This window comes from Phallusia mammillata, chromosome 3, assembly GCF_965637545.1.
Source record: "Phallusia mammillata chromosome 3, kaPhaMamm4.hap1.1, whole genome shotgun sequence".
Lineage (NCBI taxonomy): Eukaryota > Metazoa > Chordata > Ascidiacea > Phlebobranchia > Ascidiidae > Phallusia > Phallusia mammillata.
The window spans coordinates 4,427,825-4,448,980 of NC_137254.1; the positions used below are offsets into that span (position 1 = coordinate 4,427,825).

The 21,156-nt window shown below is 36.5% G+C and overlaps 2 protein-coding genes and 1 non-coding gene across 3 annotated transcripts; 1 reads left to right on the top strand and 2 right to left on the bottom strand.

The window, feature by feature from the left end:
- Window positions 1-4,188: 4,188 nt before the first annotated feature.
- On the bottom strand, window positions 4,189-6,763 carry LOC145219287 (uncharacterized). Its single transcript, XM_080086669.1, has 6 exons — window positions 6,692-6,763; window positions 6,305-6,368; window positions 6,139-6,248; window positions 4,931-4,966; window positions 4,615-4,687; window positions 4,189-4,537 (listed from the first exon to the last, which is right to left on the bottom strand). The coding sequence occupies exons 1-6, from the start codon at window positions 6,761-6,763 to the stop codon at window positions 4,407-4,409; spliced, it is 486 nt and encodes a 161-aa protein (XP_079942795.1). The 3' UTR covers window positions 4,189-4,406.
- Window positions 6,764-10,754: 3,991 nt separating this feature from the next.
- On the top strand, window positions 10,755-18,652 carry LOC145218819 (scavenger receptor cysteine-rich domain-containing protein DMBT1-like). The gene is made up of 13 exons (XM_080086227.1): window positions 10,755-10,888; window positions 11,044-11,210; window positions 11,762-11,912; window positions 12,326-12,501; window positions 14,419-14,575; window positions 15,035-15,083; window positions 15,366-15,531; window positions 15,739-15,896; window positions 16,101-16,272; window positions 16,784-16,854; window positions 17,065-17,254; window positions 17,497-17,605; window positions 18,259-18,652. The coding sequence occupies exons 1-13, from the start codon at window positions 10,759-10,761 to the stop codon at window positions 18,411-18,413; spliced, it is 1,851 nt and encodes a 616-aa protein (XP_079942353.1). The 5' UTR covers window positions 10,755-10,758; the 3' UTR covers window positions 18,414-18,652.
- On the bottom strand, window positions 13,191-13,264 carry Trnas-gga (transfer RNA serine (anticodon GGA)). Its single transcript has one exon. It is a non-coding gene; the product is annotated as a tRNA-Ser (tRNA).
- Window positions 18,653-21,156: the final 2,504 nt, after the last annotated feature.

Below are 21,156 nucleotides of genomic sequence, written 5' to 3' on the forward strand. Positions count from 1 at the left end.
ACAACTCGCAGGCTTGCGACGGCAAAATTGATTGCAACGATGGTTCAGATGAATTCTCAGGACTTTGTCCCAATATTCGCTTTTATTGCAAAAGCAAAAACAAGGTTTCTATTGACAGAAAAACTGTTTGTGATGGAATTATCGACTGTGACAATGAATCTGACGAAAGCAAATGCCGTTGCGAAAAAGTAAGGTTTTATTGCACAAATAAACAACCTGTTTCGATTGAAATAAAACTGGTGCAGAATGGAATTCGCGATTGTTCGGACGGAAGTGACGAATGTGTAAACTTGGTTGGAGACGCATTTGCAGATGTCAACGAAATGATCGCCAATCCAATATACCGGGTAATTTTTTGGATAACAGCTGTGTTAGCCTTGGGAGGAAATTTGTTTGTGTTTATTGCAACTGCTCATAGCTTGTGGAATGCAGACAGAAACAAACATGTTTTTATTAACACCAGTATTTTTATTCTTAACCTTTGTTGCTCAGATTTCCTCATGGGAATTTATCTGCTTGCAGTTATAGTTCAAGCCACACAATTTTCTGGCTCGTATTGTCTATTTGACAAGGAATGGCGATCAAGTAGATTGTGTTCAGGACTTGGAGCACTTGCAATTATTTCTTCAGAGGCATCAGCGTTTACAATGACAACCATGACAACGTTTCGCCTTGCATCAGCTTTCAAACCATTTACAATCCGAAATATGGGTGTTCTTAGAGTTTTATTTGGTGAATTGATTTGCTGGATTTTGGCTGCGGTTTTGGCAATTATCCCCTTACTTCAAGTCAATTCAGAATATTTTACAACTGATGTCTGGTTTCCAAACAACATTTTTGGAAATGATTTTGTTTCCAGAAAAAACATATCACTTCTTGCTGAAAGAATTACTGGTGTAGAACCGGTGGGTTGGAACGATGTGAAACAAACTATAACAATGGCATTTCCTCGCAACCCAATCAAAGGAGAGTTTGGATATTATGGGGAAACAAGCGTTTGTATGCCACGTTTATTTGCCACAACCAATGAGTTTGCTTGGGAATATTCAACTTTCCTCATCACCATCAACTTCCTTATGTTCATCTACATGGTGATTGCATACGTTCTTTTCTACAAACAAAGCAACCGCATGAAAGAAGCCAGAAGCAATGATGTCAGTTCCAAGATGCAGAAAAGAATCTCGAGGTTGATTTTGACCGACTTTTGTTGCTGGATTCCAATTTGTGTTATGGGATATTTGAGTGTTGGAGGAATCAGGATGCCACCAGATGCTTATGTGTTGAGTGCTTGTATGTTGCTTCCAATCAACAGCGCTCTCAATCCATTGCTTTACTCAAAAGCAATTGAAGATCAACTTACTAGGGCCAAACAATATGTGAGACAAAATGTATCTTCTATCGGGGCAATTACAAGTTGCCCAACGGAATTGACTGTGACCTACAATGCTGGTGCAGTAGAAGAAGGCGACAGAGTGATTGAAGTTGTTGGATAAAGTTTCATCCTCGAACACAAAAATTTTCCCCGAAAAAGGAGTAAATCGTGTAATTTTCTTATGTTTTACAAATGTTTGCATTAATGCGATAACTATTTAAGCATTCTAAATTTGACAAAAAGTTAATCATGAAAACTTTTTTTAAAAATTAAAAACAATTAAAATCATAAAAAATTAAATACACAATACTTAAATTTGTAGTTTACACCTTGTCATGTAGGAATGCGCTTTCTAGTAAGAATGGTGTTTGACTAATTCGATATAAAGCCTTCAATGTGCTGGCATACTTTAATTTATGTATATATTTGCCTTGATCGTTGGTTTGCATGGACGCTTCAGCGCTCATCCCGTTTATGAATTGATTTTTATCTCAACTTCTTACATTTGAGGAAATAATTGTCTTCGCTTACTGTGAACAAAATGGTTGTCATTGCAACATGTCGAATTGTCTGGTGGATTAGCATAGCTTATCACATAAATTCGTTTGTAATAATGCCTTAAAAGAACTGCCAATTTGTTTGAAAAAGAATGTCAACTGTTTGTTATGCATCCACAATAATTTGAAATACATTCATTTGTTTGTAAATTAGCTTTTTGTGTGTTTAATTTCCCATGATTATTTTCTTTGTTGTGTAAAGTGTGTGCTGTGAGAACGGTATTGCACGCTGCGTAATCAAGATTAAAATGCAAAACGCTGATCAGCATGTGAAAAATGTAGTTTTTGCAAAACAAGTTTAAGCATTATATTTAAATATGACTACAAGTCCAAATGCCAGGAGCATAAACCGTTTTTAAGTAAATACGTTTGGGGAGTTATTTATAAAAAAATTGGAATGCACGGAAACTCACATATGTTGCCTATACGTTCAGGACTGTTGTAGTTACGTTTCGTTTTGAATTGTTATTAAATCTTAACCAAGACCTGATATTTCTAAGAATTGTGGAAAATATATTTTACGCTTTCCAGAAGACTTCTTTTTGACATTGGTTTTATGATAAGAAAAGCGGGACTCCCTGTCCATTGTGGGGCAGAGACAAAACAGAAATTCAAGTAGCGGTCACACAGCTCCTTGTTCACTATAAAAGCAAACCGCCTCAGTAAGAAGTCAACCACAATTATTGGGCTTTAACACGATTAAACCTAAACGGCTATAGGGGCATCCTTAAAGTCACTAAAAATGTTAATAATTTTGCGCAACTTGTGACCATGGAACCGCAGTGTGTTAATGCAACTAATATATAATCGGGGAAATTAAACTAAGAGCAGTGTACCCCGGGAGTACTTGCATTGATTTATAATATCGAATAAAACACTATTTGTCTTATTTATTTATGTAGAGTTGTAAAAGTATAAAATGTTGATGGACAAGCCTATACATTGAAGCCTCAGGAAAGACCAAGGCAAGAAACTCAATAGATAATTGGTCTTAAGCAAGGCGTTTTTGGGCTGTTTGACATTAGGCCAGTTTCAGCAACTGGCTAGTTTAATTAATTTAACTTAGCTAGTTAAATTAGCTCAATAAATACTAACATAGAGTGTAAAGTGAAGCCCGAAAAAAGCCTTTTTTTAATGAACCCTAAGCCCAAACCGGAACTCGACTTACAACTCCACCTCCTCCTCCGTAGTGAATGCTCCATTTCTTCTGGTGACATTGTTGTATTCAACAACTTTTTTTTCAATGAATCAAATCAGACAAAAATGTTTAGATTTTAAACAATTTGCTAGAAACTCATGTAAACTATAAAAAAAATAATTGTTTTTTTAAATAACTTTTTTGGCTTAGAAAACGTTTAAGTTTTGATTTACAACAATTCAAGCAAACCGGTAGGGAAATTTCTGATCTTTGTCAAACAAACTCCGCCAAAAACGATCGATAATATATTTACGCAGAATTGTATTGTTTCCCTAATACTTACATTTACACAAAGTGACTTGTCAAGTGTAATGGGAAATAACCCGATGCAAATGAAACAAAGTGTTCAATTCTTAGGTAACATCTAAAAACAATTGGAAAATGAAACGTTTTTTATCTTTGGCAAAAAAGTCACATGTTTTAGATGATTTCTCCATAACGTTCGATTATGTATATCGTCCCCGTTTATACAATTTTGTTAAATACATTCACCCACTTTTTACAAAGGGTGTAATATTGTACTTTTATACCTTTGATAATGTTGTTTGTTTTACACTTGCAAATGGTTTGAATGCTTCCTTCTAAACCTTGTTAAATGTCTAAATCACCATGTCCATAACACTTAGCAGTTAGCACATTTGTCTCTTAGTTCATCCTGAACTTTTAAAATGCACATTTATTTTCTAACTGGTCTCTCTAGAACTGATAATTTGCACATATAAAAGTGTAGACAAAGATTTAACCACGAGAAACATACAGACGCACAAGAAACAAAATCAAAACATTGGCCACGTCATGTCACACTTTGACGCGCAATTTCCAGGATATGACGAAAAAACCTTCTCAAAATGAAGTGTATATATGGTATCGTACTTCCAACAGGCGCTCTTGTCAGATAAGCTGTACATTTTGCATGGTTTTTAGCTTGATTACTTAAATTTTGCGATTTTTAATTCAGACAATTAGTTCAAAAGCCACGCATCAATATATTAATAGCTACTAGAAACATATATTGATTGAATATTTTATAGATACATGCATGATATCTAAAAAACATACAGTTCTTCGTCCAATGAGAGTTTAATCTTTACATCCCTTAGCCACATTTATGACAGAAGCTTTTCCAAATAGTGAGAGAAGCTTTTTTAAATAGTAATAAGGTTAATACAATAAGGTGTATTACGAGTTCATCCATCTGCATTGGAAAGGGCCAACAATATTCTAAACCTATGGCAAATAAACGCAAAAGCATAGTTTTTAAAGTACATTTGGGCAAGCATTAGTTGCTACGAGGCTGGTTTCGTTCTGGTTGCAGCTGATTATCCGGGTTTCGACCCTCATCGCCATCTATTTGTGATGGTTCTTCTGCTGGGGTTCCATTAGGGTCGAAGTTGTCAAATGCAATTCGGGCTGAAATGATTGTTTGGTAACATCAAAAATAGTGTCCAACGACGACAGCAATAGTTTTTTTAACATAATCTACTTACATTGGTTTACAGGAAGCGGTGGTGGAGATGGAATGTTTGAATTAAATTCTCTCATCTTAATCTTGTTGAAAATCTGTACAGAATAATTTGAGCTTGACTTCGTGTCATAGATTTGTGACAGTTTTTAGTCAGTTTGTTTGCTCCTGCTAAATGTTAAAATTATTAACTGAGATTCAAAAACAGCGTTCAAACAAAGTTAATAGAATAGAGAATATTGAAGTTATGCGGTCTTCATCTATGATTAAAAATTGCTTTAAATTTTTTTTGTATATTTTTATATTTTTACTAAATACTGTTTTTTAATTATTATTCCTACTTGGTTTGCTGGCTGAAATGGTGGACAAGGCAGAACCTATAAAACAAAAAAGCAACAAAATTTCAAAAGAGTAGGTATATTACAATGACGTCCATCAGCCATAGTTTACAGCTTTCTGAAAGCCCCTAAAATGTATACAGGGCACCTATAATCCTGTTCAACATAGGTGCATACATTGTAGGTATTTGCTGATTTGTTCAACAATCGAGCACCAATTTTAGACCCACATCAAATCTTTTTCTATAATCCAAACTAAAACCCGAAAAAAATAAAGGTATACAACGATTAAATTAAAGTGCCGTTGTTGGAATTACATAAATGATTTTGGAAGTCGAGATGGCAAAAAGATAATAGAGTTAATACAATTATAGCAAACAAATCAATACATGAAAAGTAACTCTCCTAGAACTAATAATATAGAAACTTTTAATATACAGGTTTGCTAAGTTCCGGTATGTGGCACACTCAAACATGTTAAAAGCAGTTTGTGTAAAAAGTGCTGAGAGTTAAGATCACTCGGTTTAGTCTATGCTTCCATAATAATAATAACAATAAAGTCAAGTCAAAAACTCAGTTTTTTGTTAAATTTAGTCCCCAAATCTATTCTATTCTTACTGTAAATTTAAATAACCGCGCTCTTTACGTCATTTATCGGTATTTGTTAGTAGCTTTGAAATGAGCTTTTGGACTTTCTACTTATTTTTCTGTAATGATTAAACAATCATCAGTTTTGAAATCCAATTTTAAACTTTATTGATTTTTCTAACTGTGCTGAATACCACTGTCTTTGAAATGCCACATTTGCACTTTTACAAATAAGACATATTGTACAATACCCTGCATTACTACGATACTTTTTGTATCATATTGGTCATTAGGACAATTTTATTTATTTATTTTTAATTATCTAGTTTTTTTTGCACTTTTGAATATGAATGATGACATATTACAACAGTATGATTTGTTACTTAATGTGTTACTTTAGTTCGCTCGTTGTTATATATCACGTCGAAACGAGGTGTTATATCTTAAAAAGGATAAGCATATTTTTGAACAAAATTTTGTAATAAATGTTTTGATGTTAACCTGCGACGACTTTTGCAATCCAATTCGCGACTACTTTTCCAAATCCAAGTATTTCATAGTAGTGTAAAAGACTATTCCCCTGGGGGTTTGAAAAGACAACGAAATAAAAATAACTATCTAACCTGCATGGGTGTATGTTGTGTATCCTTTGGGATTTGATCCTCATTGCCATTCGATTGCTCCGGTGGGTCTGGGATTCCGTTTGGGTCAAATTTGTCAAATGCTATTCGATCTGATAAAAGTGACCCATTACATACACAAATTTTTGCAATGTTTATCGTTTTTAACCTTGGTTTGGTGGTGGTCGGTGAAAGGTAATGTCACATTCTTCGCATGTTATCTTGTCAGAAACCTGAAAAATAAAAAGTTAAGTTGTTTTTTCAATGACAACAGTGTGTTGTGTGTTTAGCGAAAAATAAAAACAAAAATACGTCACCTAATACATACCCCTCATCTTCAGTGGTTGGAACAATATTTTGGAAGCATTTTTAATGCAAACTATAAAACTATTCATTTACACATATAACTTTCGACAATATTTCTTTAGAAATCAAGTTATTACTGTCGGTACCTCTTTGCAACTGCAGAATGTACGGCCGATATCTCCAAAATGTTGTTAATTATAACCTAAGTCAGTTAAATGGGAATTAAATTTTGCAAAACATTTGCACTTACCGGTAGTTTGGTATTTCGCTGTTCATCCCACACCGAACTTTGTGGTTCTTTTTTCGACGTGTTGAATGACATTTGTTTATTTGCTAAAGTAATTAATTGTACTTTATTTTAGTGTATCAATTAGCTGCAGACATACAGGAGGGCATAGCTAGCATTAAAGTAATGATAAAGCGAGGGGACACATTAACAGGACTGTAATCAAATTCTATTTATGCTGCAGCTATTGGTTTAATTACAGATTCATAATTTTTTGTAAAATCAACACGGCCTTTGTAATCAGAGTATGACATAAAAAGAACTTTATTATTAAAAACGACTCAAGCTATGGGGTGACAACTTATTCAAATCATTGCTCAGCAAATTCTAAAACTGCTTTTAATAAGTTTGAAGCGTGCTTTTTGTTATATCCTAAATAATTTTTTGACATTATTATAAAACTATGCAATTTTACTTTGCTGAACAAATCATCGATTAAATAGTTTATTGACTTACAATTTTGGATGATTCAGCCACACGCTTTAACGATTTATTTTACAAAGTTTGAGCAACAGATGCATTCATTTTGACCACTCAACAGCAAAATTATTGTACAGCCATCACACACAACACAACTGTTTAATACACCACCTACAAAAAGCGATGGTACACACGAACATTACTGAATTGACACTGCTTACTAGAAGCCATAATAAATGACCTCAACAAAATAAATGAATATATCTAAACAAAATGGTTTAAATTACATCATTGCCATTCGAACCAACCTTCACAACTTAATTAATGTGCAAATTTACACGATTTAATAAAAACCTTTTTTAAAAGTTTACCGTACATAGATCCTTAGAATTCGTATAAACTTGCACTGTAAAGTTTTTCACAAATTATGTCAAAGAAACAATAACTGTACAGACTAACATTAACAGAAACGTCAAAGCATTGGATGCGTTATATCACACTTTTGTAACTAATTGGAAGTGACGTGGCAGAATCGTGAAAAGGAATACAGTGAGTGCAAGACGTTTTATCCAATCTTCGAGAAATGACACAAATACACATAAATTTTCACTTATAAAGCAAAAAGTTAGTTGTTTGTCTAAGTTGAAACCTACATATTTTTTCTAATATCTTAAAAGTCAAATATTAATGGTTTATTAAAAGCTGGTGATGCCACTTGTATACCTTTTGGTACTGGTACACCCCATGCATATGTTGGTGCACCTTAGGGTGCACCGTACACACCGGTTGAAGAGCACTGCTCTATAGCATGCGGTAAAAATAGGAATTGTGAGTTCTCAAAAACTCCAAGTTCTTGTGCACGTTTTAATTAGTGTCAATTAAGGTGTTTCATTAAAGATGACGCTACTCAAAGACAGGGACGCAGTTTGTGGGTAATGTCTGCAGTAATGAAGTACTGTTTGATTTATGGTAACAAAGTCGCGATGAACCAATACAAAAAACCTCAACTTTTAAAAACTTGCTTCATATTTCTAATAAGCTATCTCTTTGTATTGTTTAGCACCGTACATTGCTCCTTTTGCTGATCACCAAACGGTATAGCAGGGAGAAACAGAACCAATCCAATAACTGTACATCCATTTAAATAACAAGTAAAAAGTTTTCACAAATGTGTCTCAAAAGGTTTCACATACAATAAACAGTTGAGGGAATGAGTTCTGGGTAAACCACTTAACCCAGTTACAAGCACTCAGCATTGTAATAATAAAAAGATTCTGCCCAACCTTTAACTTTAATAAAAAGATCCCACCCTAACTATTAATGTATGCAGGCTGAACTCAGGTTAAAAAGTGGGCCGGGCTTTTCGCGAATTTTTGTTTTGGGTAGTCATAGGCGCCGAGTTTTACAAAAATGCAAAGTGGCGGACGTAATATATGACGTCACTAAATGTGACGTCACTAATGCGTGCAACAACAAGAGCTCAAAGCCTAACAAAGTTCCAATAAAATGCAACGTTCGTCAAAATCATTTATGAGAGAATGTTTAAAATAATATAAATTTGAAACACGTTGCTGAAGAGTTACCGTTGGTTTGGCAACGTTTAAAAGAAATGTTTGGTCACGATCTTTTTGCTTTGTACCAACTGATATAATTATTAATTACAACACATTCGCATTGTACACAATAATGATCATCCATTCACTGCCAAACAACTGTGTGTTTGATGTCATAAACAAGGCATTATCCCAAACGGGTTGCAGTTTGGAGGCACGTTTTGTTGTTTTTTCGCCAGCACCCTTGTTTAAATGCAAAATCGTTCTTGATTTTCTTCACATTTTACGATTTTTCGTACGATACTGCTATCAAACTAACCAAAATATTCACGATGGCCGTCACCGTGCTTTAAAAACGCAAGGTTACGGCGCCACCCCGCCACTGCCTACTCGGCGCCTATGTGGGTAGTAACTATCAAATTGATATATACTAAGTTTTGAATGTGATAAGGCATTAAATGGGAGGTGGTTTATGTAAAGAATAACAGCAAATTTTAAAAAATTATGCTTTATTACCCAATGTATTTGAAGGATTAAAGGTTCATGTTTCAATTTCAGTAATAAAACCAAAACGGTTAGAAGGTGAACGAAATAATTAAACACAGGTTCCATAATACAGTCGAACCACATGAGTTATGTATTACGCATTAAATCCAGTTGTTTTAAGCGGCATCGTTACCGCATAGGCGCCGAAACTGTATTGTTCCGGTTTGAGTCACCTGCATTGTGTTACGGGGCTGCGATAGTTTGCGCCGGCAATGTCTTAGTAGGCCACAGTGCATTATAGTGTGGATGAGGAAACCTGAAGCATAAAAAGCATTTTAGCTAAAATGTAGCATTATGATACTGGTATAGCTGAAACGATTTAAACAAAGCTTTTGCAACACTTGACTCGCAATTCAGTCACTGACCGATTGATTCAACTGTAAGAACTGGTATTGGACAAAGTTTGCTAAATACCGATAGATGGCACAAAGAGCATTTGTAAATTGTCAAGGAAGATTGTATGAAAACGCTGACGGTTTATGCGATTACAGTTGAGGTGAGGTTTTACAATGAAAATAATTTTAACCTGCAAACTTAGTTCTCGTGTTAAATTTAGCCCCTAACTCTATCCCAGACGATCTGTAGTTAAATAATTGTGCTCTTTACGCCATCTATCGGAACTTAAGAAACTTTATCTGTCGCAAGTTTATTAGTAGCTCTACCCACGTATACACCCTTGTATAGCAAACGATTTAAAGGTGTAAGTAAAAGAGGGGGTGGCCAGTCGTGGGGAGCCCTGCAAGCTAACCAACCGTGTTAGGTAAGGGGTGGGGCTTTGATCTTGCTCATTTCAATTTTAAACTTGGGCGCCAAAGGACTTGTGAGTTTTTTTGTATAATGACCAGGGAAAAAATGCTGTCTTGCCAAATAAAATTAAAAATCGTGCAAACTGCTGTAAACACTAAAACGTGTTCTGTAAAGCTTACTATTAAACTTTTACTATGAGTTTCAGTACATATAGATGGTTAAAATCTTAAATGGTACACTTTATATCAGACTGTTACTCCCAACAAACTCGAGTGGCGTTACAAAAAAACAGCAGCTGCAATGACGGGACTTGTGGATTAAAACAATGGGCACTGTGTGCAGCTTGCTTCCGCGGAGTTTGAAAAAAGAACGACGACTCACGTGAACAACGTAATACGCGTTTTAACCCAGTTAGATGTAGCGGCATCGGCACAGGATAAGCGTCGCAACTGTATTGATCCGGTTTGAATCACCTGCGTTGTGTTGCGGGGCTTGCGGTGTGTACGACTGTTTATTAGACCACAGTGTGTTATAATGTCGAAAAGGAAATTGGCGCATACGAAGAGTTGCAGCTGAGAGGTAGCATTATAAGACTTGTATTGCTAAAATGATTTAGGCAAAGTTGTTGCCACACTTGACTAAACAAGTTCAAATAAAACATGTTTAAATATAGAAAAGCAAAAATATGCGTACGTAGTATATGTGCAAATATATATAGTTGTAGGTTATATTGGCAGTAGTAACTTAGTATGTTTAATGATTTATATGTATTGTATATTAGCAGGTATAGTTGATGTATCAAACAGTTGTGTTTTGTCAAACAAAACGTCGAAAATGTCAATTTTGCTGGTAAAGTTTGCTCTTTTCGTGGGCCTAATGAGTTTATTGCATCGAGGTAAGTAAGTTTTGGCAACTATAGCAATAAAGCATAGCCATTCAAACAAATTTGTACTCGCGGCATATAAATTTACAAACTAAATATTGCAATTTATCAAATAAAACCATTGAACAATGTGTAAGTTTATTTCTAATGGTAAATCTCATGTTCAGTGTCGGACGGTCAGTGTCACGAAGCGGAAATAACTACAAGTTCGCTAGGAGTGAACATTTTACCTCAATGTACCACATATACTCGACGTGTCATCCACTCACTGGGGGCCACAAGAATGATTACTTATTTTGGAAGTGGAGAGCTAGCTGCAGACAACTTTTGTAAGGTAAAGTCTTATGAGTATAACCTTTAACTTCGGTACACAAAATGCTGTTGGTGCATTTCTTTTTAAACTGTATGGCGGACAGTTTGCACACTTTCGATCTTTCTACATCTTATTGCAAGCCGTTGATTGTTATTTTTTCGATGTTTTAACCAGAAAAAAAAAACAGTTTGTATGACACACGTGCGCATATAACACATTTATCTCGACTAGACGATTAAAGTAACGAACCAAAATCATTTCTTTTTAAATACTTTAACTCGATTTCTGGCTTGTTTCATATTGCCTGCTTGAAAAAAAAATTGTCGTAGACTTGATTTGGAGTTTTAATTGAAACAAAGTGGTTTTCGGAAAACGTTCGAAATTTGGTTTTGAACAAAACAGGCTGAAATTAGCCTTGACTTTTTACTCGGCCACATTTCTGTCGTATTTGTTTGACTTGGTTTAAACTGACGTGTTTTACACAATAGTTCGTTCAAGCTAAGAAGACTTAACGAAACAAATTGTCATGAATGTGTAAATTTTAACCTTTAGCCTCATTGTGTTTAACCTAGATTTACGAGGGACCCAACGAGGAAGGTACATTGGCTGGAACGTTGGAAGGTGGAGGTTTATCTTTTCCGGTTTTTATTGAAAGCTCTACTGTTTATATAGCTTGTGTCACAAACCTCACAACGGGAACAGTAAAAATCGTATTGCACGCTGGTAAGTCAAATTTAACACGTTTTCCAAAAAGGTTTCATTTTGTGCAATTCTGAAAAGTCACTTCGTGAACTTGGCCATCCTCTTAAGTGTATCAATTCGGAGTCAAGAGAATATGTTTATTGTGTGTTATTTTAAGGTTAATACAGGCAAAGACTTTCATTCTGTTAAGTCTCATCAGTGAAACGGGTGAACATTAAGGGTAGAGGTTTGCGCAGCCAGGCCAAACAAGTCTCATGTTTTTTGAGTAACAGTTTAAATACATGTGGTTAAGTAACTAAGTAACTGTTCAGGATTCACAGTTGTTTTTATCGGCTGTAATGTGTGCAGTTGAACTATCAAACAACTTACGCTTATTGTGCATCAGCACGAAAGCTCCTATGGAGTTTTACATTACTGTTTTCTATGTGTTTTAGCTACTTTGTGCGGAGAAGATGCTACCGGCCCGGTTTATAACTTACAGTCTCCAAACTTTCCGAGTAACTACCCAGCTACGTCTGGTTGTGTTTGGAGATTTCGCATGGAAAGCAGCACGTCCTTGGTGTTTCAATTCTCCACTTTTACCATCGAAAATAACTTTGACCTTTTATACGTAAGTGAGTGGTTATTTCTTTTTAAATTACATTGCAGAACCAAAACGGACCGAACCAGGTTTTAATCAAGCCTCAGTTTGTTCCGAGTTTGGATTTTTTTTCAAACATGTTTTATTGACACAAAAGCCGAACCTATTTTGAAATGCCTGGCTCCAAACAAAACTTTTATTTAAATCACAACTAAGATGAACATAAATTTATAACTGGGATCAGCCCTGAAGCGTCTATGCAGACCAGCCATCACGGCACACTCATTTTTAAATCACAATACGCCAGGCCCACCGGTCACCAAGCATTCACCACCATATGGCAAGGCGTAGGCTAGAAAAATCTAGCCTGCGGTGGGATTCGAACCCACGACAGGAGTCTTTCCGGGACTCGCGCTCTACCAACTGAGCTAAACAGGCCCAGTGGAGAATCCGCCGAAAGTCGAATCACAAGCACCGTTGCCTGCCTCGTATGCTGCACATGTCAGCTTCGTAGTAGGGGATCGCCAGATTGACCAGTATCAGTTAAGATGAACATAAATTCATAACTGGGATCAGCCCTGAAGCGTCTATGCAGACCAGCGATCGCGGCACACTCATATATAAATCACAGTACGCCAGGCCCATTGAAGGCGCTATACCGAATCAGCCGGTCACCAAGCATTCACCACCATATGGCAAGGCGTAGGCTAGAAAAATCTAGCCTGCGGTGGGATTCGAACCCACGACAGGAGTCTTTCCGGGACTCGCGCTCTACCAACTGAGCTACACAGGCCCAGTGGAGAATCCGCCGAAAGTCGAATCACAAGCACCGTTGCCTGCCTCGTATGCTGCACATGCCAGCTTCGTAGTAGGGGATCGCCAGATTGACCAGTATCAGTTAAGATGAACATAAATTCATAACTGGGATCAGCCCTGAAGCGTATATAGAATACATCGTTCAGACGTTTTAACAATCTCTGTTGTCATCATCAGTGGAGGTTGTCAATCAAGCTGTAGAACGCGGTATATAAAGCACTAAGAAAAAAAGGTAAATGCCAGGTGTGTGAAGTGACGTCACAGGCGATAACAGGGAACTGGCGTTTAGAACGGTGACGTAGAAAAAAGATAAGAACCGAAGAAATAGGTCAGGTGTTGAACAGACGCAAGGGCGTGGAAACTGTGTCGATGTTGAGCTCGGAGTCATGCTTTTTGAATAGAAAGCGATTCGAGAAACAACAGTTTTACGCGGTCTTGGCTCGTCAAAATTAACTTTATGTGTGGGATTCAAAAAAATGTGCCGACACACTTCTGATTTTTGGTCCATGCGATGTTCTTAGAGTCCTACAGCCAGATTTTGTCGCGTTTCCCCAATATATGAAGCGCCGCAGTTGCAAACCAACCGGCAAACAACGTTAGTTCTCTCGATATGTTCCTGGTGCTTTTTTATAGGAAAATACTGTGAAAGTTTGTTCGTTTCATGGATAAGACGCAAGCGGATGTTGGCCCTGGTTCGACAAATATAACGCTCCAATTTCCTATTGACTCTCACATCACAGATCGCCATTTTACCAACAGCATTTTTGCTTTGATTTTCTAACTAAACCACTCAAAGAAATCCATTTTACCGTTGCCTAAAAATCTAGAAAAAAATTGTTATTCTTTCACTCGTAGATAGAGATTATTTTGAGTGCAATCAAGTCCTGACTGTTGTTTATTTAGTATTTTTTCCCAATGGTTACTAAGCCGCTAACAAACTCTCCAGGCACTCGAAACCCAGTCAGAGCGGTTATTACACCCAAATTTCTGTGAAAAACAGTTTTATTCCATTGACCAACCCCAGACATGTTTTTGCGGCGTCATAACTTCCCTTTTTTCTCCCGCGCCTTATGCACCCCCGATTTAAACCAGGGTTTTTCCACTAGATCAATGGAGCGAAATTTTTTTCAGTTTAAAGACGACCAAGGAAATGTAGAAAGATTGACTGGAGGACATTATGGTGGAGGATTGAATCACACAGTTACTGCGACAAATCTTACTCTTATCTTTATCAGCGACGTTTCCGGTACTCAGCAGGGATTTAATGCGACGGTCAACCTTCCCTCAGGTTAGTGCTATTTGGTTTTAGAAAGCAAAAGACAAAAAACAAATCGGACAATGAATGTTTTAGGTACATTTTCAAAGGTTGATACTGATGGAAAAAAATTAAACTTTCCGAATTACCCGTAAAGTAAATGAGATTATATTAAATTGATTTGCACCATATCATGTTCATTATTTGTCATTTTGTCAATTCAGTGGCATCGAGCTGTAATTTTTTAGGTTGTGAAAAAGGGAAAACAAAACCCATTAGGTTCTTCTTGTAGAAAACTACAAAAATAGTTTTGAAACGCAAGTTTAGTGAAATGGGCTGAAGCAAAATTTTATCTATGCAATGCGGAAATGCAGATAATTTAATCAATCTTGTTATTTGGTTCAAAAACTTTATCTATCCAATGCAGCAAGGTGCCTGTTATTTAGTTCAAAAGGGGTAACCGAACTAAAAGTAATGTAATGTTTTTTGCAGGAACGGAACAATCAATGAGCGTGTGCCAGACTGAAAGTTTGACCATCCCGTAAGTTCTTCTTTTTTTTCTTTTTGATTGATGTAACATTAATAAACCTTAAGAGATTAGTAATGATTGGGTTACTTTAGATATTTGATTTTTGGCATAGTGTTTTTAGACATCGCACAAAAACTTCGATTGTACAAATAAAATATAAGCTTTAAAGGTATAAAGAAGGAAGAATTGGATTCAAAGTTTCCAACCAAATAGTTCAAAAACCAGTTACGTTACGCATTGAGCAAAACGCAAACGTATCAAGTATACTGTCACCGCTATAGTTGCTATTCGCAGGGTAACAGCTGATGAACAGACCACATTAGACTATGAACTCGGTGACACACTCTACATCGCATTGGACAGGGAAACTCCCCTTTCTCTACTTAATGACAACTGCAAGGTCACGGGGGCAGACCCGGTGTTTGTGTTTGACATTGGTCAGTGTGAAGGTGCCTACAAGGTAACATACGATTATTTTATATATTGACGCTGCATAAACTGATTAACAACGCTCAGGCAAATCATCGGTTACTTATTTAAACAATGAAAAAACATAGTTAGCAAAGATGAATGGTATTTGAATTTAACGCGCCATAACATTGTTTGGTTTTGTAAATTTTTTTGCGTTTTTACTGTGAATGATTACGTACATTTTTTGTATTAACAGAATGAGAACGATATGGTGTCAGTGTCGTTCCTGATCTGGAGATTCCTAGCTCCGTCTACTGCCGTGATCCAACGCGACGTGCAAAACAAGCTCAATGTGACTTGTCTATTTGAAGCCGATCAACTTCTCACGTCATCCAACGTCCAACCTCAAGCTGGGTAAGGCGACAACAAAGGCACATGCCAGATGTTACTTGGCACACGACATCAGTTGGTAATTATTTCATTGTGCAATGTTAGTTTTATCATCACTAGTACTGGCCAAACATTATGAAAAGTAACCAATAAAAACAAGAAAATGAAACTATAGTTCTAAATCCCTATAGAAATATGTTTAATTATCTTCGAAATAACAATGTACAGATCCGTTGAAATTTCGGCCGAGAATACAGGAAACTTTGACGTCGCTCTAAATCTTTTTACAAACGAACATTTCAACGAAAGCTTGCCTGGGGAAGTCACTGTGCCCAACTACATTTTTGCTGAAGTTACACTTGAAGAAATTTCTCCAAGCAACGATGACTTCATTGTCCAGGTAAAAAGTAAAACAAACTTATTGGAGCAAAATGGATAACAAACTCACATGATACACTTGTGTTTTTAGTTAAACAGAATTGTGTTACCTGTAGTCATTGTTTTGCTTTGTATGCAACATAGTTGAGATCTGACCCGAAATTCAAGCCTGAACCCGAATCGTTTTGAATAAGCCGGTTAAGGCCCAAAAGTTTGTTTGACAGACATATCCATCAAAGCCTGCAAAAGTACAGAATATGTAATTACAATGGTTACGGTCATACAATGTGAAGTCAGGTCCGAATTAACCCAGTTGGTAAAAAATAACATCCGAATCGACCCAAAATGTCCGGTCCGTACTCTGGTGTGTAACTTGGTTTTGTATTTTAAACATAACTCCATCTTTAAGCCTTCCTTTAAATAAAAATTTTGAAACCTATCTAAAACAAACCTTATTCCGTGATTTAATATTGAACATCCAAACAATTTTTAATATACTGTTCATATGAATTTGGTACACTGTTTGTGCACAGCTTGAAGAATGTTGGGCGACACGAGTTGAAAACGCCAGTGGTTTGCCGAACTACCCTGTTGTAGCAAGCGGGTAAGCAGTAGTTGTGTTTGACATGCTCTTGCTTTTCGAACGGTGCATTCTATTTCACCTTTTTTTTTCCACGGGTTTCGAACCCAGGACTCTCCCGGGGACGAATCCCGATCAGGTTTTTTATGTCTGTATATGGGTCAGGCGCGCCAGACCGTTCGGCCAAGTTCCTGCCCTATTTCAACTTGCTTACATTGATGTGAATATTATTAGATGCATTGCGCCACCCAGTGGAGGCGAGGCAGCCGATGCAAAGATGTTAATGCGGAATTACAAATCCAACTTTGCGACGTTCAAGCTGATGAGCTTTGTGTGGACAAACTTTACCGACGCAGAACAATTTATCTACATCCACTGCGACGTGACCATCTGTCAAAACTCAACTGGACAATGTCCTGGACAGGTGAGTTGAGTTTGTTTGTTGTGTTATGCTCATAATAAGTACTTCGTCCAGCTGCTTACATCATTGCAAGTAAAGTGGATTATATTTGATTTACTTATTTGTCAATAAGTTTGCTTTAATTGAAATTAACATAGAAAAAACAAGATGTTTGAGTTTTTTCAGATTACATTTAGCTGCTTTATTTATCCTTAATAATACTTATAAACATCAAAAAAAATTATAAATATTATACTGATTTGCAGATGTGTGGTGGGAAAAAAAGACGATCTGTTGACAACAATGGACGCAGCCATCGAGTTTCTGCAGGGCCAGTGCACATCTTACAAACTACCAAGTATTTGCTTATGCAAGGTACCAACACAATAATTAAACTCTTCTACATATTAACTTAGTTCAGGACAAATTACTGCAGTTGCCTATGTTTCAAGTTATCAAATTGTTGTATTTATCAAGTAAAACCATTGGGGACATATTTACTTAAGCTATATTAGGCCTCAATTATTAAATATTTCTCCTGTTTCTATGACAGTGAATTTGTTTGTTTGTTTTAATTTCATCCTCGATGGGCCGGCAACGCCTAAATGCGTTAACTAACAGTCATTAGAACTCACAAACTATTGAACACAAGTCGGTTGTACTAAACCACTCGGCCAACTTGGCTAACTTATGCATCGCTTTTTTGAAGTTTTATATAGGAAACATTCTCGGCCTTGAGTTGACCAGAAAACAAAAAAGTTACTTTAAAAACGAAATACTTAGTACTGAATAATGGTATGCGATGGCTTCGAATCCCACCATCAACTGAATGTTTAATCTACGACTTCTGGTCGCACTGAAATGCATTGATAATCAGCTTGATTCGGCATTAAGTTTCTTGGTCTCGTTCGATGTATACATAAGAATAGTATTATTTTTAGTCTGCATGAAGTGTTAAGCTCTAGTTCCCGTAACAAATGCTTTCCATGCACATATGTTTAGCTAAGTTAAACCTTCTTTTTCTGCAGACACTCTAGGAGACAGAAATGAAGCTAATGAAGCAGCTTATAACATCTTCCAACTTGGGATGTTTGTTCTTCTGACTGCTGTAATTTTTGCGGCCGGTTACCTCGTATGGGGCATAATTGCCCAAAATCCAAAATCTAAACAAACTGGTCTATAGATAACATTTCGCAATAACTTTTCACAGATAACATTGTACTGTTTCTGACGACATAAAAACTCTTAAAATTTTCCCCCAAACAACAACTAAACTTAGATTTCAAACTAGAGGGTTCAAAGCTAGTCATTACAGTACATGGAATATTTACTGCTTATATTTACTATTGTTGTCTGAAAAAATACCTTGTCGAAGTGTTTATGTTTCTATGACTGAAAAACAATATAATCGGATGCAATTGATACTGTGTGCGTATTGGTTATATGGCCACCAAAGTCACATTTTTGCTTTTAACGTTTCAATTAGCCATTTTAGAGTAGCATGTATCTCTTAATTAAATTGTGAGAGGAACTACTACGAAGTTTGTAAGATTATGAGCAAATTGCTGTTTTTTTAATAGTTGCTACATTTGCATGATTCATAGGAACCACTAAGTAAAACTAGAATGGAAGTTTAGAAATGGCAGTCACAGCCAGAATAAAGTTTTATGGTCAAAACATTTACTGGTTAAGTATTAAACAAGTTTTTGGATGTCGAGAGGAAATAATCTTAACAAGCTTATTTGTGGTGGATTTGGTTTGCAAGTTGGGATTGTTTCTTATGGTGACTGAATACGATTTTATTTTTAACTTAATGCCTCCACCTAGTGTATTGATTGTTTCCAACGTTACATTTAGTTTCGGATACAAACCAACCTACGACAAACATGTATAATCTGTTGAATCAAATCTTCACAAACAAATACACATTTTACATATTTATGTTTTAAAGAAAATCCATGAGTTTCGTTGCTCTATTAGTCTGGTATTTTAACGGTTTAGATTTCGTTGGTCTTATCTATTTTAACATTTTTATTCATTAAATGTTTTGACCAGTGGAAACACATATGTTTATATTTAACTGTAATTGTTTAATAATTTGGATTTCACCTTATTTTTTATTATGGCACCTTTAAAACGTACCGCTAGTTTGCCATATTTATTAACTACTGTCACGCACCAATGATTTTGACATCGACGAGTCGCGCCTGCACATTTGTAATTGTCCGGTGAGGTCATGTGAGTTTTGTGCTGCCATGTTTCGTGCTATATTTAGGGTAGTTCTTGCCTGGGCCTTATGGTGTTTAGAGCGTTCGCGTTGTAGCTGCAAAACATGGCGGTGTTGTGTTGCAACTTATTGAAACTTTGAAGATAGCCAACGTCCTTTCAGTTTTATATTTATTATTTGTATTAAACTTACATTAGTTGTTCAGTGTGAACATTACACCTTTGTCTTTAGCAGTCAGCCGTCAGTGCAGGAGAAATCTATTAAGTTAAAGGCGGTGATCCGCTATAATAGTGGATAGGGTTGGGTAAGCTTACTCTGTTCAGTCAAAGTTAACCACCTCGCCTTTCCCTCAAATCCTAGGCCAAATCCGGGTTCACCTAACTAATTTCGGTTACAATTATACCGATTTTTAATATTTTTACCTGAATCAAATGGTGTGTCGGTGGCGTTGTAAATGACCAAAATGTTTGCTTGTGCTGGGAAAGTCTCTGGCATGTTCGACCGAACGTCAATTCACCAGTTTGATTGCTTCCTCTTGTATTTGAGCTGTAACTGTGTCGTCATTGGCGTCGCTTTGCAAGTAGGCGCTTGATAAATAAATGTGAGGCAATATTGAGAAGTTTCAGGTTTCCAACCGGAGTGCCGCTATACCCTAATGCAGGGGTTCCCAACCTTTTTACGATCTCATACCAAATGGACGCTCTCTACTGCCACGCGTACCACTTCCTGCAGAACAACTAATTGGCTCGACATATATTTAATTGAGAAGAAGAATATTGGCCTACTAAACACTAAAGCACCACAACCAAATTTAACGAGATTTTTGTGTTTGTTTACTGTCTACCAATTGGTCGATGCGCGGTGTAAATTTGCTAACAGCGCATCGAAAGTCATTTCCGGGCGCAACCAGTTTTTGTGAAAAAAACGGAAGCTACTGGCGTACCACCTGAAAAACCTTCGCGTACCACAGGTTGGGAACCCCTGCCCTAATGTGACATGTTTGTTGCAGATTTCAGGTACTTAGTGATATTGCTGTTAATTATATCTCCAAAGTAAAAATGTCAAGTCGACTATTAAAAGCGGCACTTTTTGTGAGCGCTCTGAGTATGCTCCTCCGAGGTTAGTGACTTTATTGATTTTTGTTGTGATTTCAACTTAAGTGGTATGCATGATAAGTCAAATTCTGGCAGTACGACAACATTAAGCTTTGCTGTGCGTTTTTCTGGAGGACCACGAGTACAAGCTCAGTAGAAACGACCAAAACAGTGGTCGGCAACCGCCGGTACGCGACGAGTTCGTTATCAGGCTGTATAATCTTTAAGGTTTTTAATGGTCTAAAACATTTTGTCCATGTATCCCGGGGAATACAAACTAATTTAGGTTTTTTCATTGCCAAATATTTGTAGTTTCCGGTCCGCGATAAAACTTTAGTTTCAAAAACGGTCTGCAGTAGAAAAAAGGTTGCCGACACCTGCTCCAAAAGACATTAATGTTGTGTTGCAAATATCACGGATGTTATATAAAGGGAGCTATGGGTCCCGAGGGTTACTTAAAGGGGTAATCGATCTATAAAAGGCTGGGAATCACTGTTCTAGTATTGAGAAATCAGAGAGAGTAACACGAGGACAAAAATTCAGGCCCCACATTGATTAGATATAGTTTAGTATTTAAAAAAATATTTTCTACTTTAGTATTAATG

What these genes read in the sequence shown, in the direction of transcription:
- LOC145219287 (XM_080086669.1), bottom strand. Translation starts at nt 6,763, where the DNA reads ATGTCATTCAACACGTCGAAAAAAGAACCACAAAGTTCGGTGTGGGAT. An exon ending in CCGACCACCACCAAACCAAG is followed by an intron (nt 6,249 to 6,304) that starts GTTAAAAACGAT and finishes CACTTTTATCAG; the next exon opens with ATCGAATAGCATTTGACAAA. An exon ending in CACAACATACACCCATGCAG is followed by an intron (nt 4,967 to 6,138) that starts GTTAGATAGTTA and finishes TTTGTTTTATAG; the next exon opens with GTTCTGCCTTGTCCACCATT.
- LOC145218819 (XM_080086227.1), top strand. Translation starts at nt 10,759, where the DNA reads ATGTATTGTATATTAGCAGGTATAGTTGATGTATCAAACAGTTGTGTT. An exon ending in ACTGAAAGTTTGACCATCCC is followed by an intron (nt 15,084 to 15,365) that starts GTAAGTTCTTCT and finishes TGCTATTCGCAG; the next exon opens with GGTAACAGCTGATGAACAGA. An exon ending in CTGGACAATGTCCTGGACAG is followed by an intron (nt 17,255 to 17,496) that starts GTGAGTTGAGTT and finishes ACTGATTTGCAG; the next exon opens with ATGTGTGGTGGGAAAAAAAG.